Below are 16,245 nucleotides of genomic sequence, written 5' to 3'. Positions count from 1 at the left end.
GTGCAGCTATGTAACATCTTCTTGTAAGTATATATATATGTGATCTGATTTTAACAAGCAAATCTGTGTTATGAAGTCAGCTTTTTGTTTATATGTATCTATGGATTTGTTTAACCAAAAAAAACATGTATGTAAGGAACAATTCAGGCTAAATAACAACGTACATATGATCATTTGAGAGCAGAGACCCCATGATTTTAGGAAATACTAGACCGGACATATTGCACTGGTTGATGGTAAAATTTGAAACGATCATGAACGGTTCATTCATTCTAGTTTGGGTTTGGACAGAAAGCTACCTCTGTCGGTGGCAGTGGCGGCGGCATGGAGAATGTAACAATTGCTGGTATGAATAAAAATAATGACAGGAAACTGCTGATTTATGTTCTATTTTTCACCACTCGTTTGAATTTCCAGTCCAGACATATATTACATGTGTACAGCGACTCCACATAAAATGGAAGCAAAGAGAAATCAAACAACTCCCAAGTGGATTGAACAAGAATTCTAGTAGCCAATTAAATGCAAAAATTATAGGGTATCAGCTAAAGTTCATGTTCCCCTTGTTACAAAACTAAATGCAAATGCTCCATAATATGAAGACAATTGTTGCAAAAAAAGAAACCATCTGGCGCTTTAATACATTTCTACAGCCATGTAGATGGCAGAAAAAATTCTAAAATTTGAACAAGTGAAGAGAAGTTGTACAGAAGTAATAAGATTACAAGATATAGTGCATGTACCTTTAATAGAGAAACCATAGTTTACCCTAAAAAATATGGCTTTAGTAGTTTTGACTAGTCGGATTTCGGTGGTTCCATTGTTAGTTTTACCTACTGTACTAACAAATAAAATTAAAGACAATTATTTATATTTATATTTGAATTTGTTAAATTATAACGTCATTTATCTTTATTATATGCGCTTGTTATTTTTTAATGATTTATTAAGTACATGAATAGTTGTTGAAAATAATCAGAAACCCATTTCTCTGTTTTATAAGCTTTTCCAACCGAATTTAGGTTTTATTTTTTGCAATCGGCTTCTCATGAACCCACTATTATGTGTCCGTCCCAGGCTGGATGATGATTAAGCCTACTTTTGTCACTTTTGTTAACGAAGGATCAAATTATTTAAATCTCAAAATGTCAAGGTCCAGTTTTAATAATTTTAATCCACATAGAAAGGCTAATGCCAATGCCCATTATACCCCTTAAATCTCTTTTTTTTCTTCTTCGCCCTCCGGTTCCAAGGCTTGACCTCGACTAATCTGGATAGCACACCTGATTTTGATGGGTGAGTCTCCCAATGGAGATTTTTTACATACACAAGAACTTAAACCTGAGACTGAACTTAAACCTGAGACTTAACTTAAACGATATCAAACTGCTTACCACTTGTACCAACCCCGTTAGTATTTCTTTTCATTGCTTAGATCAATCTAAATCTCAAATCAAAATTCATCAATCACAAAGCCTTGTGTGAACTGAGAACTTTTATCTATATTGTAAAAAAGCTTTTTTTTTAATAGAAGAGACTACTAAAAGTGAACATATTTTCTTATGATATTAAAACTAACTAATTTAGATCATATAAGCACCATACATAGAAAAAGTTAAAAATCTAATAAAAACTCGAATAAAAAATAAATACGAATAAATCTAACTGTATCAACAAACGAATCACAAAAAGGGATTAAGTGATTGAAAGACCACCGAGAACCGTAAATTAGAACTAAACATCGTGAAAAACTATTCACAAATGTAAAATCACGCATCCAAATTTAATTTGAGGATTTATAACGTAAAAGATCAACAAGATTACAAATAAATGCATCTTAATCAGCCGTGGTGTCTTCAAATTCCATCCTCGGAAAACATAAATAAAAGAACATTCAAACGATCGAAAAAAACGAAAAAACGTGTCATGAATAATTATTTTATTAAAATATTAAAAATGGAGAAAATAAAAAATCGACGGACGGCATTAAAACCGATATCATTGTCAGTTAAACAGATTCAAAAAAAAAAACTATTTTATAAAAGACAACTTAAACTCTAAAGAATAAAAAGGAGGAGAGTAAATGTCATAAAGTTTTTAAATTACATAACTAATACAGTGTTTGTATTAAATATATTGGAATTTTCACTACTTGATAAGTTGTATCTATTTGAATTCCATCGTCATCCATTAATATAAAATTTATCATTTCTCTGGAAATTGATTTTTTTTAAAACAATCAGTGTAATGTATTACTTGTTCGCGTGCACAGTACAGCAGGAATCTTGAAAATAGTTTGATATTGATTTTAAATTTTATATTCCATACTAATTTAATCTAATAATATTTATTTTAATTAATAAAAAATATGAAAATTAATAAAAAAAATTATCAAGTGTGAGCAAATTTACCTCACTGATTAAAGGAATCGTTATTATTCCTAGAAGCCACGGGTTTAAGTACCAACAATCTCAATAGGTTAATTGAGCAGTCATTATCAAATGATTAAAAGTATTTAAAACAGATACTACTTTGTAATCATCTTATCTTAATCAATTTTTTTATCAAAATATAATATTTATTTTTAATTCAACCACGCTTTATTCCATCACTTTGAAAAAAAAGTATTTATGCTATTTAGTAGTTAATCAATAGTAATTTTTTAATTAATCATTGGTATTTGGTCAATTGATCGACTAATTCAAATCGGGTATTGCAAAAGTAAGGGTCAACCCTCCCAATCTAGTTTACTTCATTCACAAATGTCAAGATTCGAACTCATAATCTTACTTAAAAGAATCTAATGCCTAATCCTACCATATCAACTGGTTGTTAGTTAAAACAATAGTAACTTAATATAATAATAATAATAATAATAATAATAATAATAATAATAATAAACAAGAAATATATAGCTATGTTTTTACATAATAATATATTAGATAAACAAATTTTATTATGTAAAACTTACAATAAAATACAAAATATATTTTATCATATAGAATAGAATATACTATTTTTAATAATCATTTATTTGATATATATATATATGGTCATATATTTTCAAAATCTAAAGGCACATCTCTGCCCTTATTTTTCTGAACTTAATCTTGCCACAGTATTTGTCAGTTAATAATCTCAGTATTCCGAAAAGTCAAACAACTTGCACAAAAAACAGTAAAGAGATACATGTCTCAGAATGAATGAAAAGCCATTTGTTTAAAACAGAGGACGTTTGGAGCACCAACTTTCCAACAAGTGTCAACCTCTTCTTTTGCATGACCTTTACCTTTACCTCCACCTTAAAACCTCTTTCCTCCTCTCCTCTGCTAAGAATCACTCAGCTGTGCTTTCCTTTCTCCTTCCATGGCGAATTTATGGTTGTTTTTGTTGGTGCTATTGCTTTTTGAAGCTATACACATGGGAGGAGCTGGTCGGTTGAATCAGTGGCAGCCTGGGATTAGGCTGCCTTGGGAGAAAGATGATGAAGTAGATGAGCATCGACTTGTAACAAGATGGGCAGTCCTTGTTGCTGGTTCATCCGGCTACGGTAATTACAGGCATCAGGTATTCACTATGTGTGTTACTTTTTGTTTTCCTGACTAAAAAGAAGAAAGGAGTTTAAGATGGTGGTACGCAAGTGCAGGCAGATGTATGCCATGCGTATCAGGTGTTAAGGAAAGGAGGATTGAAGGAAGAGAACGTAGTGGTGTTCATGTACGATGACATAGCCATGCATCACCTCAATCCCAGGCCTGGAGTTATCATCAATCATCCTCAAGGCCCCGATGTTTATGCCGGCGTACCCAAGGTAATTACTTCCCTTTCAATTATCTAAAATAAGGCTCAGCTTTAGTTGCTCACTTTGTAAGCCAGCATGCTCCATCCCTCCGGAGAGGACCAGGGTTCGATCTTCTCTGAAATTTTCAAATTTTTGTATAGTTTAGACATTTTTCTTATATTTTCTATTAATAATATAATTTATCTCTAAAATTTTATAAATTCACCTCGTACCAACCTAATTAAGTTGGAAGTACGCAGATTTTAAATATCTGGGATGGTAGTGGTGTGAAAATTTATGGTGCGAAAATTCTAGTATAAAATAAGGGAATCCAAGGGACAGGTAGACAGTCTCAATTGTTTGGTATAGAATAAGAAAAATATCATACGGACTGTTGCTTGTGTTTAATCATGATTTGAGGTGTTAAGTGTGCCCTAATTTGGTTGGTTTTCATATTTAAATCAATCCACTTTGATTTTGATAAAACGGTGGGCTCAGTGATTATTGCTACTTTTTAAATATTATCATTAGATTAATGGGGGTAATCCTAGGACTTAAATTTAATAAAAGATAAGACGTTGATTAATTTATGAACCCTCGTACGGAGGATTCATTGAATCGAATTGAATCAAGTTTAGTTAATTTATATTTTATAAACCAAATTTTATTTGAATTTTTTTAAAGTAAGTTGAGTTGATTTTTCATTTAAATTTAATCGTAAACAAACTGATTTCGATTTAAATAACTTTCTACAATCATATACCATATACATATGTATGTTTCTTCATACATATGACATGTAAAGTTGAGATATTTATCTTGAAGCTAAAAATCAATTTATTAATCACTAAAACTTTTGAATTTTTTTGAGTCTTATTTTATAACTTAAATTTTATTTGAATTTTTTCCAAGTTAAGTTAAATTTATGAAATTAGAAGTTAAATAAAAAATGGTTTTTAATCGAATCAAGTTTTATTAACCTCTAATACCACATATTATTATGGGGATTAAGGTAAATAAAACCCGACTCGACTTGAAAAATCTTTCTACTCAACTTGAGAAAACTCGACTCGAAAAAATTTCAAGTTCAAATCAAGTTGTAAAATTCAACTCGAATAATTCGAATAATAACTTGAATAACTAGGAATTTTTAGTAATTAATAGATTGATTTTCAAGTCTTGATATATGTATATTACATATGAAAAAAATATGAAGGTATACATATGTATTGTACATGGTTATTAAAAACAATTTAAATTGAAATCAAACAATATCATAGTATCATAAATATCTACAATTAAATTTAAACATAAACTCGAAAATTCAACTCAACTTCACTCGTATTTTATGAATTTGACTCATCAACTCCACTCAAGTTGTAAAATAAGACTCATCAACTTAAATAACTCAATTTTTTGACTCGTCTTGATCAAACACTCACCTGGGATGATACTTGATAAAAAATCTAAATGTCACTCTCCCTAGAGGGAAAAAAATGAAGAGATAATTTACTGAGAATGGACAGCGAAGGCAAATAAAATACGACATTCCAACCAAAAGTAGGGACGGCAATCGTAAATGTCACTCTCCCTGGATCATTGTGATGTACAACACTGCTAGCATAAGGCGTGAGCTTTAGAATGTTGTGGAGTGATATTTGATGTTCATCGGTTGAATTAACTGTCAACATATTCATACTGATGGGTCTGTAATGGTAGGATTACACGGGTGAGCATGTAACAGCGGCAAATTTGTATGCAGTACTTCTTGGTAATAGAAAGGCACTGAGTGGAGGAAGTGGAAAGGTTATTGATAGCAAACCCAATGACAGAATATTCATTTTCTATTCCGATCATGGAGGCCCAGGTGTTCTTGGTATGTTAAACACTTTCTTTGTGCTGTGTTGATATACTGACTTTAGAACTGTCAATTTACAGAAACTTTTCTTATCTTCAAAGTAACCGTGTACATTGTTTTTATATCTGCTCATAGAGCTTTTCAAGAACAGTGGCTTAGCTAGCTAACAGTCTTAACTAACTGATAACAACTCTAACCACCTAACCAATTCTTAACAGCTTAACTGTTTCATTATTCCCTCTGCTTCTTCTCCCTTCTTCAACAAGGCAGTACACACATCTTGTTTCTGAATTCTTCGAACGCCGCTTTAGTCAGCGGTTTAGTGAGACCATCAGCTACCTGGCAGTTGGCTGGCACATAGCAGACACGCAACGCTTTGGCAGCTACCTTCTCCCTAATGAAATGGACATCCATGTCCACATGCTTCGAATGTGCATGATAGACCGGATTCATGCTCATAGCTATGGCACTTGTATTATCACACCAGATAATCGGTTCTTCACGTGGCTTGGTCCCAAGACTGTCAAGTAACGCATTAATCCAAGTTACTTCTGCCGCTGTGTCTGCTACGCTGCGATACTCAGCTTCCATAGTTGATCTAGACACTGTATTTTGCTTCCTCGAGCTCCAAACCACAGGACACTGTCCGAGGAACACCGTGTGACCAGAAACGGACCTGCGATCACTTGCATCACCACCCCAGTCTGCATCAGCAAATGCTATTACCTTCAGCCCCGCTTCACTAGCCAGAAAGGTGAGACCATAGTCCAAGGTACCGGCTAAGTACCGAAGTATACGCCTGACTGCTGCCATGTGTGCCTCACAAGGAGCATGCATATATTGAGCAGCTTTGTTTACGCTAAACTCTATATCAGGTCAAGTATGGCACACGTACAGAAGTGCACCCACCAAGCTTCTGTACTCACGAGCATCACTGAGTGGCGATCCTGCATCATGAACTAGTTTTGTCAACCCAACCATAGGGGTTGCAGTAGGGGTAGCATGCAACATATCCACCCTCTCGAGTAACTCAAGAACATATTTCTTTTGTGACAACACTAGTTTGCCAGTGGTTCTCTTAACTTCTATACCTAGAAAGAAGCTCAGCTCTCCTAGGTCCTTGAGAGAAAAATCCTCCTGCAAGAGTCGAATCACTCCCTCAATATCATCCATGCTCTCACCAGTAATAATTATATCATCCACGTAAACTAAAACAAGTGTATAGCAACCACTTCCACACTTCACAAAGAGCGAAACATCAGCCAAGGATTCAACAAACCCCATCCGCTCAAGACTCGCCTTAAGCTTGTCATGCCAATTTCTAGGCGCCTGGCGAAGACCATACAAAGCCTTGTGTAGTTTACACACAAGTGGTGATCCATCTGCAGCCACTTCTTCAAATCCTGGGGGCTGTTGCATGAAAACTTCCTCAGCCAACTCTCCATTTAAAAACGCGTTATTCACATCAACTTAACGCAAGAGCCAATTCCTACTGACAGCCAAAGAAAGCACTACATTCAGCGTTGCAAACTTCACGACTGGACTGAATGTGTCCTTAAAGTCATAGCCAGGGACTTGCGAGTATCCTTTGGCAACTAAGCGCGCTTTATACCGTTGAATAGACCCATCCGGATTCTTCTTTATCTTGAAAAGCCATTTGCAACCAACAACATCACGTCCTTTGGGTACAGGTACTAAGGACCAAGTCTTATTTCCTTGTAGGGCATCGAGTTCTGCCTGAATTGCTGCTCTCCAACTTGAAGACTGTAACGCAGCTCGAATACTGGTAGGGGTTGAGTCATCGAAGAAGCTAGTGTATGTTTTTGGCTTAAATATACCACACTTACTACGTGTAAGCATTGAATGTTTATTCCCGAGTACACCTTCAGCAGGCTGTTCTTGAGTAGATGCAGATGTACTGGCAGTAGCCCGACTGGAACTATTCTATGCCTGACTGGTCATATGGGTGACAGAATTTTCATTGTCACTAACCAAAGCAGGACTTGCCACTCTTGACGCAGTAGAATGCTCATCATCCGGACTTGCAACTCTCGATGTAACAGGATGCTCATCATCCGGACTTGCAGCTCTCGATGCAGCAGGATGCTCATCACCCGGGCTTGCAGCTCTCGATGCTCCATCATGTTCATCAACTGCGCCTGTTCCAGTTGAGAGAACCCTCTCGCTGTTTATTTCATCACGTCCCACATCCATTAAGGTAGCGTCACCATGTGCACCGAATTTTCCTAGATCGGTAATCACTTCTAGAGGCAGTAGTTGTGGACTGATTTTGTGAGCTGAGGAACTTGTATGAGTAGGGCCTGCAAAAGGAAAATTTAGCTCATTAAAAATCACATGTCGAGACACATATATACGGCCATTGGGTGCAAGGCATTGGAAACCCTTGTGGTGAGGACTATAGCCAAGAAAGACACACGATTGCGATCGAAAGTCAAGCTTATGTTTCAAGAAAGGTCTCAAGTGTGGAAAGCACTGACAACCAAACACTTTCAGCCCCTCATATTCAGGTCTCTTGCCAAAAAATTTCTCAAATGGTGACTTCCCTTGTAACACTCTTGTTGGTAGTCTATTGATTAAGTGCACTGCAGTAACGACTGCATATGACCAGAAACGTATTGGCATAGACGCCTGAGCAAGAAGGACAAGTGCAAGCTCGATGATATGCCGATGCTTGCGTTCCACCACACCATTTTGTTCAGACGTGTGTGGACAAGTCACACGATGCAAAATACCTTCCTTAACCAACGAGGTTAACAGCCTCCTGTATTCTCCTCCCCAGTCACTCTGGACTGCTTTAATGGGTAAGTTGAATTGGTTCTTGACCATTTTCTGAAACAAGCCAAACGCAACGACGGCTTCTGACTTGTCTTTCAACAGATAAAGCCACGAGTGTCTAGTACTCGCATCAATAAAGGTGACATAGTACTTAAAGCCATTTGAGGTTACTGGTGCTGGTCCCCATAAGTCTGTAAACACGAGCTGAAAAGGAGTATCATACACAGTGTTCGAATTGTGAAATGGTAGTTTATGACTCTTCCCCATTTGACAAGCAGGACACGTTTTATTCATTGACCTTGAAATGTTTACATTCAATTCTTTGCAAATTTTTAGTAAACTATCATGAGAGGGGTGGCCCAACCGTCGATGCCAAAGTTCGTAGGAGTCAAGTGAAGCAGCCATGGAACTAGCTTCTTCAGCAACTAGAGCTGTCACTTGAGGATCAGCAGCAAACGAATACAAACCACCTTCTTCTTTTCCACGAAGCAAGACAGTCCCAGACTCTTCATCACGAACACAACACTCATGTGCATGAAATTCAAAGAAGGCATTGTTGTCCCTAGCAAGCTTCGAAACAGACAAGAGGTTCTTAGTTATCCTAGGAACATGCAGCAAGTCATTTAATAGTAAGGCTCTAGAAGACGAGCATAAGATAGAGTTACCAACTGCCTTGATGTCTAAGGCTACTCCATTGCCAACTACCAACTTACCTGGACTGTTGTAGTCATTTCTATGACTAAGGACTGTTCCATCTGGGGTGACATGATGGGTGGCACCTGAGTCCACCACCCATCGTTCGCGATTTGTTGTCGAGGTAAGCGCTTGAGGTCGTGTATCAATTTGAGACCCGCTGTTTCGAACACAACAACTTTCACACTCAGCAGGCTTAGTTTCATATGCAGAGTAATGTGCATCTGCAGGCTGGTCCTTTGAATACGACTTACTACCAGCTGTAACCCCAGGGAAGTCATGATCAAAACGATACCAACAGGTGTCTACAAGGTGGCCATTTTTACCACAGAGCTGGCACTGCATATAACGGCCACGACCTCTGCCTCTACCACCAGTCCTTCCATCAGAACTAGTCGGTGGTCGAGAAGGCTTACGATCGTAATAGTTGTTAGAGACGATGACTTGTTTGAACCTGTCCCTTGAGCAATGTTAGCACTTATTGGCAACACTTCAGGTTGATCACCAAAGCCAGCTAACTGGGTTTCTGCATCCAGTAGCATCCTGTACACTATGTCAGGAGTTAGGGCTTCACGTGTGGTTGTTATGACTGCAACAAACGGCTGGTACTCTCGAGGAAGGCCTTTTAGTATGCTGGCAACATGTTCAGCTTGGGACACGACACTGCCACACGACTGCAAGGCATCACACACTTCTTTTACACGTGTGATGTATACTCTCATCGAGTCATCCCCTTTCTTGAGAGACTGCAGTTTATAGTGTAAGCTTATAACAGCAGTTGTGGATCTGTTCCCAAAGAACTGAAGCACCGTGGACCAGACTGATGACGCCGTCTCAGCACCCACAAACTGAGGCAGAAGCTGCGAGCTAATCGTGGAGAGCAACCACGACGCAAGGGCGCTGTCTTGAGCGACAAATTCTTCAAACAGCTCATTGGGCAAGACTTCTCCATCATCGCTAACTATGGTCTCTGGCGGAGACCTCATCGTTCCCATCAAGAATCGCTCAAGGCGATGGCTGCGAACTGTCAGCAAGATTTGCTGTTTCCAGAGCAAGAAGTTCGTTTCGTCAAGAATTACGTTCACTTTTTTATTGGAGAACGCTTTAGTGCTTCTTGTGGTGAACTCCATGGCTGGAGAAGACGCATCGCTATTGAACATGATGAGCAGCAAACAACGCTAGTCACAGTTGAGAGAAGAGCCTTTTACACAGCGGAAACAAGAAACCTTTGCCCAGGAAATTTAGCGAATGATACCATGTTGATATACTGACTTTAGAACTGTCAATTTACAGAAACTTTTCTTATCTTCAAAGTAACCGTGTACATTGTTTTTATATCTGCTCATAGAGCTTTTCAAGAACAGTGGCTTAGCTAGCTAACAGTCTTAACTAACTGATAACAACTCTAACCACCTAACCAATTCTTAACAGCTTAACTGTTTCATTATGCTGCATCAGTATACCAGAATTCTAATTTGCATGCTGTTAACATGTTTGATAACTTTCTTGGAATTTAGGGATGCCAAATTTGCCATATCTGTATGCCATGGATTTTCTTGATGTCTTGAAGAAGAAACATGTAGCTGGAAGTTACAAAGGGATGGTAACATTTCTTCTAACTTGAGAAAATTACTCATGCTCTGCACTTGTATGAACTCGGCAATTTTGACCTTTATAATCTCCATGCCACTAGGTTATATATGTAGAAGCCTGTGAAAGTGGAAGTATATTTGAAGGCATAATGCCCAAAGATCTTAATATTTATGTTACGACAGCATCGAACGCTCAAGAGAATAGCTGGGGAACTTATTGTCCTGGGATGGATCCTCCACCACCTCCGGAGTTCATCACTTGTTTAGGAGATTTATATAGTGTGGCTTGGATGGAAGATAGGTATGAACACATATTTTCCTCTGAAATCTGATCTTACTTGCATTTACGAGATTATCGACTAGTTAAATGCAAATTTTAACACGATTCCCATCATCACTATTTCACTAATACAAGTGAATTGTGCTCATTAGCTCTTTTATACTCTTATCTTTGGCAGTGAAGCTCATAATCTAAAGAGAGAAACTGTAGAGCAACAGTATGAATCAGTAAGTACAAAAGATATTCAGCAAATTTGTGAGCTATTTTTGGTCTTATAATCAGCTGAACTCAATCCTTGAATTTTCATCATGCAGGTAAAAGATCGGACTTCCAATTTCAACTCTTATGTGTTTGGTGGTTCGCACGTTATGGAATACGGGAGTACTAGCATAAAACCGGAAAAGCTTTATTTATATCAAGGTTTTGATCCTGCCACCATAAATCTTCCTCCAAATGATTTGAGCCCTCGCACTCCTACAGAAGCAGTTAGCCAGAGAGATGCAGATATTCTATTTTTATGGCAGATGGTGAGCTTGTTGTTTAAATTACAGATGGTGGTATATTTTGTTTGGTTGACTTGAAATAGATGTTGATCATCTCATTTGTCATGCAGTACAAAAATTCAGAAGATGGATCGAAGAAGACAGAAATACTCGAACAGATTACCGAGACAATGAGACATAGAATCCACTTGGATGGAAGCATTGATTTGATTGGAACATTATTATATGGACCAGGAAAAGGCTATGCCTTTCTCAAATCTGTCAGGGAACCTGGTTTGCCCCTTGTGGATGACTGGCAATGCTTGAAATCAATGGTATTAATCCTTTTTCTTTTAAATCTCGAAATTTGGCTGCTTCTGATTTATTAAGCGACAATCAAATCTTCAATCCAGGTCCGGTTGTTCGAAACACACTGCGGGTCTCTAACGCAATATGGCATGAAACACATGCGTGCGTTTGCCAACATTTGCAACAGTGGTGTCTCCCAAGCCTTGATGGAAGAAGCTTGTGTTGCTGCGTGCAGCGGCCATGATCCAATTCAATGGCATCCTTCAAATCAAGGCTATAGTGCTTGACTGAATAATATATATATATATATATATACATACGCATATGACCAAAACTTGTGATATATGTTTGGTTTGGTTTGCTGTTAGTTGCAACATCTGTCCTTCCTACATAGCAGCATTGTATAGATGAAGCTTGTGTATATATATAGTTAAGGGTAAACAGAAGTCTTTGTATCTTCAACGTATGATTATTGAGGTCCCTGGTTTAAGGTCCTGTGTCTGCAGTAGTTGATGATTTGGGGCAGAGATGCACAGGACGAGGGTTTGAGCGCAATTAGCGGTGACTGGGTACGTATAGGGCTGGTGTTTGGACAAGTGGGCTTTTGTTTTGGTGGTATCATGTGCTGGTTTGGGTTGGTTAAGTTTAATGGGTCTAGGTGGTGGATAAGTGATTTTATTTTCAGGCAAATTGGATCCGAGCCTAAATATTTAAATCTTAACAAAATTTGATATTACAGTTGAACTAGGTGCAACTTGATTATGACTGCATTTCTTAGAGCGTTATGCACAAAGGTATCTTAATCTTATTTATTTTGATTAATCTGGATCTATGCACAAACGTATGTTAATCCTTTTTTTATTAATCTGGGATTCATAGACGATATTTTTGGAAAGAATTGGCGCTTAAGTCCGCCTTTATCATTACTAAGCCATGATCAAACCTATAGGATTAACAAAAGATACGGAATCTTAATACACTCGGGGTTAAACACGCCACCAAAGTTGAACGACTATGTGGAAATGTAAACGGGACTAACTTAACCACAAAGAGAGGCAACTCTGGAACAAAGCTTATAAAAGCCAAGTGAAAATAAATAAAACGACAAAGCAACAAGAACGAAATTTAAAGAAATTTAGAGTAAATATTGAGTTGTATTACTTTGAAGAGAATAAATGAATGATTACAAATGAGAAGGTGAGACTCTTATTTATAGTTGGAGAGCGAGAATGAATGAATGAATGAATGAATGAATTGAATGATTACAAATGAGAATATGAGACTCCTATAGTTGAGCTCCCCTAGTTCCAACGATCTTAGATTAAATTACATCAACAACTCAGATTGAATTGAAATCCTATCAATATCTTTCAAGTTTAAATCAAACATTATCTCTATAATTTAAGTATTTATCTCCTTAAATTAAGAGATAATTTTATCCTACTGGAAACTTTCAAGGAATGGACCAGGTGTGGGGGCTTTGGGCAAACCCAATACTCTGTATGACTCTTTTATGGATATCCACACACATGTCTCAGTTTGAACTCTACGAGACTCGACAAATTACCCCCACCGAACCTTGTAGCACCCTCATCGCTTTTCTCGAACACCCTCAAACTTAATCCTTCACATAATTAGCATTCTTTAAGAATCGGGCCAAAAATTTACGCTGTCAAGCCCAAGTCTACGCAAAGAACCTCTTATGTGGGATTCTACGCACAAGTCATGGACTCAAATGTCTGGGTCGTGACATTCTCCCCACTAAAACTCGTGATGCCTTCGTCGCGCCACTTGAACAACTTGGAATTGATCTCTTTGTACACCCATCGATGCCTCGACTTGCTGCAGTCCCTTATATGAACTGCTCGCCTTGGCTTTTTTCGTAACGTAACAACACAATCTACCGTGTTTTCACGCACAAATAGCTTGTAGGAACCGCTTCCTACTTGTACAAATTTGCTTCAACTAGGATCCATTCGATCCTTCAAAAAGGCTCCGAAATTTGGCATCTTCACATTAACAGTTTGGTCTAAAGTGACCTTCACTCATCAAAGAAAGCAAATTAAACTTCAAAACACTAAGAATGTGTTTGAGATATACTTCCCTCAATTTGACTTCAGCTCTATTTACTCTAAAATGTGCCAATCTTTCTTTACCAATGAAGTCTGGCACTCCTTGCATCGACACTTCTCCCTCGATGTTCGCTGCACCACTTCACATTATCCCTTCTATTGCAAAGTCCAATGCCTCTTCTCGCATCCTCCCTTGTAATTTGAAGTTTGGAGCTGGCATCAGTTCTTCCTTTTTGAAGTCTTGTGCCCCTTCTTACTTTAACATTTCTTACTTAAAATTCGTTACTCATTTTCCACCTTAAAAATGAGTGGTTTTTCCATGGTTGCCTTGTGCCCAAATGGCTCAATCTCCTTCGACCCTTCTCCAATAGTGGTGTCTGAAGGTTCTCAACACGAAAACGCTCAGTAAGCACCTCGATATTTTCTTGGATCGTGGCTAACCTTTCCTTCTTTTGGCATCCACTTACTTCGACAGAAGTAAACATTATAGGGCCAAGTATCAACTCCTCATCTATCATGGGGTTTTCCTTCTCCTCAGACCACTTGATTTTAGGCTCATCCATCTCCTTTGATGACTTGGCTTAATCTGGGCAAATTTGCATCATATGTTGCCCCTTATCTCGATAACCCTTTGTTTGTTCATTTCTTACCCACATCTTAGCGTCTTTTACACTTAAACTTGTGTCATGTTTGTACTTGTCTTCTCTAGAACAATTCATTTGGATCATCATTGAGTAGACTCTCATCATTACTCGATGAACTATACTCCTCATCATCTTTCGACAGCCTTTCATCACTGATTCCCTCGCCATTATCCTCGACTTTCAACATGGCCCAAGACTGGTTGATTTTCTCGACACCAACCTCTTTGATGGACTTGACGATTATCAAGGCTTTGGAAAGCTTCTTGACTCCTTTTTGTTCAAACACTTTCTTCATTTATGGATTCAATCCATACATGAAAGTGAATAACCTGTATTCTTCAGTCAAACTTGGGATTTCAAGTTGCTCATTTGACGGTTCAGTCATACTCAGCCATCTGCCAACTCTGGCTTCCACAATGACGTTGTTTAACTTACAAACATCATTGGCAAGCTCTTTTGTCATCTCTAATTTGGACAACACTTTCTGCTCTCGGTCATCATTCGACTTGGTAGAATCAAGCACCATCGAACGAAGCCTCGTATCGACCTTGTACATTCTTTTGGATTGGTTAACTCGATTTGGTCACCTTCGCAACTTATGTGGCCCATCACATCGGTTGAGAACTTTAGTTTCTCCTCTTTTTCCTCAGTTTTATGGCTTTATCCTTCGTTATCGCTCCAGGTCTCTTACTTGACTTGACTACTTTGGAATTTGTAGCCGTACTAATTCTCTCTCTTTGCTTGACAACATTGACATTTGTAATTGTGCTAGGTCTTTCTTTGAGTTTGACTGCTTTAACACCTGCAGTCGCACCTCGTCTCGCTCCGGGCTTGGCTACTTTAACACTCGTAGCCATGACACATATCCCTTCTAGTTTGGTGGCTTTGACATCTACAATTACACCAAGTCTTGCTACTTCTCCTCCTGGATCATCTATATACAAGGCAATATCTGTTCAAAGATAACTCTCAATCATTTTACATTGAATTTTCAAACCGTTGACATTTTCAATCAAGGAATAACAACAATTCATTTATCACTAAGCTCGCTTAATTCGTACTACAACTTATGACCTTTAAAAAATCTTATCAAGTGATTATAAAAAGAGAAAATAACCTCAGTGACAAAAAATCCCATATAATATACGATTTTAACCAACTTTTTCCGGATTTGCCAAAAGACCAACAAAATCGCAATGCGATCGCTAATTCGCAACGCGATCTCCATTATCGCAAATCAGTTTCCAGATTCGCAACGCGATTATGACTATCGCAATGCAATTTTCCTAATTTGCATTGCGATTTATGTATTCGTGTTGCGATTTTCATAATTCGCAATACGAATACGTAAATCGCAACGCGATTAAGTAAATCGCAATGCGAATTACGAAAATCGCAATGCGAATACGTAAATTGCAATGTGAATCTTACTATCGCAATGCGATTTACATAGCGTCATTCGTATTAACGCGTATTTTTTTTTCAAATTCCAAACACGAATTTTTTCTTAATATATCGGAAACTGAACCGTCCACAGTAATCGCAACTCATAACCTCAAACCTAAAATCACAACACTCAGTCCCATCTCCATCTCTCACTCTCTACGGCGAAATCCGTCCCCATCTCCGAAGATTTCCGTCCCCATCACCGGCGAAATCCCTCACAACCATTCACGGTCAGAAATCCCTCACAATCATTCAGAAATGGAAAATCAACCTCCGAGGGTTAGTTTTTTTA

The 16,245-nt window shown here is 37.8% G+C and overlaps 1 protein-coding gene across 1 annotated transcript; it reads left to right on the top strand.

The window, feature by feature from the left end:
* The first annotated feature begins 3,228 nt into the window (after positions 1-3,228).
* On the top strand, positions 3,229-12,476 carry LOC120214336 (vacuolar-processing enzyme-like). Its single transcript, XM_039212257.1, has 9 exons — positions 3,229-3,567; positions 3,647-3,811; positions 5,501-5,657; positions 10,646-10,731; positions 10,822-11,021; positions 11,179-11,227; positions 11,315-11,527; positions 11,614-11,817; positions 11,896-12,476. Exons 1-9 carry the CDS (start codon positions 3,367-3,369, stop codon positions 12,076-12,078), a joined length of 1,458 nt encoding a protein of 485 aa, XP_039068188.1. The 5' UTR covers positions 3,229-3,366; the 3' UTR covers positions 12,079-12,476.
* The last annotated feature ends 3,769 nt before the right edge of the window (positions 12,477-16,245 follow it).

Source organism: Hibiscus syriacus, unplaced genomic scaffold (assembly GCF_006381635.1).
Source record: "Hibiscus syriacus cultivar Baekdansim isolate YM2019G1 unplaced genomic scaffold, ASM638163v2 tig00110057_pilon, whole genome shotgun sequence".
Lineage (NCBI taxonomy): Eukaryota > Viridiplantae > Streptophyta > Magnoliopsida > Malvales > Malvaceae > Hibiscus > Hibiscus syriacus.
The sequence above is the reverse complement of the archived record's forward strand: the minus strand, read 5'-3'. Positions and strand labels throughout refer to the sequence as shown.